Source organism: Hipposideros armiger, unplaced genomic scaffold, assembly GCF_001890085.2.
Source record: "Hipposideros armiger isolate ML-2016 unplaced genomic scaffold, ASM189008v1 scaffold_124, whole genome shotgun sequence".
NCBI classification, from domain to species: domain Eukaryota; kingdom Metazoa; phylum Chordata; class Mammalia; order Chiroptera; family Hipposideridae; genus Hipposideros; species Hipposideros armiger.
Window position 1 is genome coordinate 1,499,997 of NW_017731474.1, and position 1,422 is coordinate 1,501,418.

A 1,422-nucleotide genomic window follows, 5' to 3' on the forward strand; every position below is an offset into this window, starting at 1 on the left:
TGCCACAAGTAGTGTCCCTCACTTCAGGATCTAAGTGTCTTAGTTCTTGGAAATTGTAAAGGAGTTTACCAGTGTCCATCCATTTTATTGACCTTGGTGAACGAGAGGATTATTACTTCTGTGAACAGGAATGGCACCCAGCTTCCTGAATTTAAACATGGCTCTACTAAATTAATGTGACCTTGGGTGTGCTACTCTGCTACTCTGTGCCTGAGTTTTCTCATCTGTAAAATGACATGGAATTAGTAATCATTCTTTCCTCATAGGGTTTTGATGATTAAATTATTTAATGCCTAGGAAACTCCTAGCTCAGTGGTTGGCATATAGTAAAGTGCTTTAAAAGTGTTTCCTTTTTTAAAAAGTCATTTGAATCTGCAATTATATAATAGGTGTGTTAGGTATGTTAATAGGTCTTCCTTTATTAAAGGAACCCACAAACAAAAGTAGAATTTTCCTTTCTTGGCCTTAATTTTTTATTTCTGAGTTACTATAATATATACCTATATCTTTTGTGGTGAGCTGCTACAAATCTGGAAAGAGTAGGAAATAAATCTCTAGTATGCTAATGTGATATATTTTGCTGGTATATTAGTGGACTGTAATCCTGAAATCGGAGTTCATTTCTGGCTCTGCCCCTAATTAATTAATTAATTAATTAATTTATTTATTTATTTATTTATTTTTAAGCTGAGCCATTCTGCCACCTGTTGGTAGCTCAGCGGCTGCTCAGCTCGGGCCAGGAATCGAACCGCTGTTGCTCAGAGCTCAAACTCTTGAGCGAGCTCTTAACCAACTGAGCCACTCGGCTGTCCCCTGCCCCTACAATTTTTATGAGATCTATACCTGGAAAGGCATTTGGATATCATTCTATGAATTGTTTGTAATATTTACTTCTTCATACCAGGAAAAACTGGAGGAGTGCCTAAAGCAGTTAAAGGAGGAAAGAGTAATAAGGCTTAAGGCTGACAAACGAATCAGTGAGGTAAACAAGTTTTTCTTGTATTTCTGAGAGCTTTTTGACTTTATTTTCACTTGATTTTAAACTATACACACATATAGTTTGTAAACTTTATAAGTGTCATGTATTGCAAATTGGTTGTCTCATGTGAACCTTCGTATTTACTTATATTTAGTGGTCATGTGATCTATATTCCAGAAAGCATGTTTTTAAAAATGTAAAAATCTTACTTTTTGGTGTGTGTGTGCTTTTATATGACTAGCTTATTTTCTGTTCGTGATGCTTCCATTCAGGAAAGCACTTATTATGCTTATACTGTATATACATAAAGGACATGATGATACTATTTATTGGCAGTGAATTAAGGAAGTGATTCATATAAAGAGATAAGTATAAGGTATTAGAAAACTGCTAAGAATGCAATGAAAGAAAAATAGGTATAATGAGAATTACATTAGGCTAAC

The 1,422-nt window shown here is 34.6% G+C and overlaps 1 protein-coding gene across 1 annotated transcript in view; it reads left to right on the forward strand.

Moving 5' to 3' along the window:
* Positions 1 to 1,422, forward strand: part of CEP78 (centrosomal protein 78) — a 40,300-nt gene that overhangs the window by 34,709 nt on the left and 4,169 nt on the right. The window contains exon 10 of the mRNA XM_019648288.1: positions 905 to 982. Within this exon, the coding sequence (XP_019503833.1) occupies positions 905 to 982 (78 nt within the window). The remainder of the gene's footprint in view (positions 1 to 904; positions 983 to 1,422) is intronic.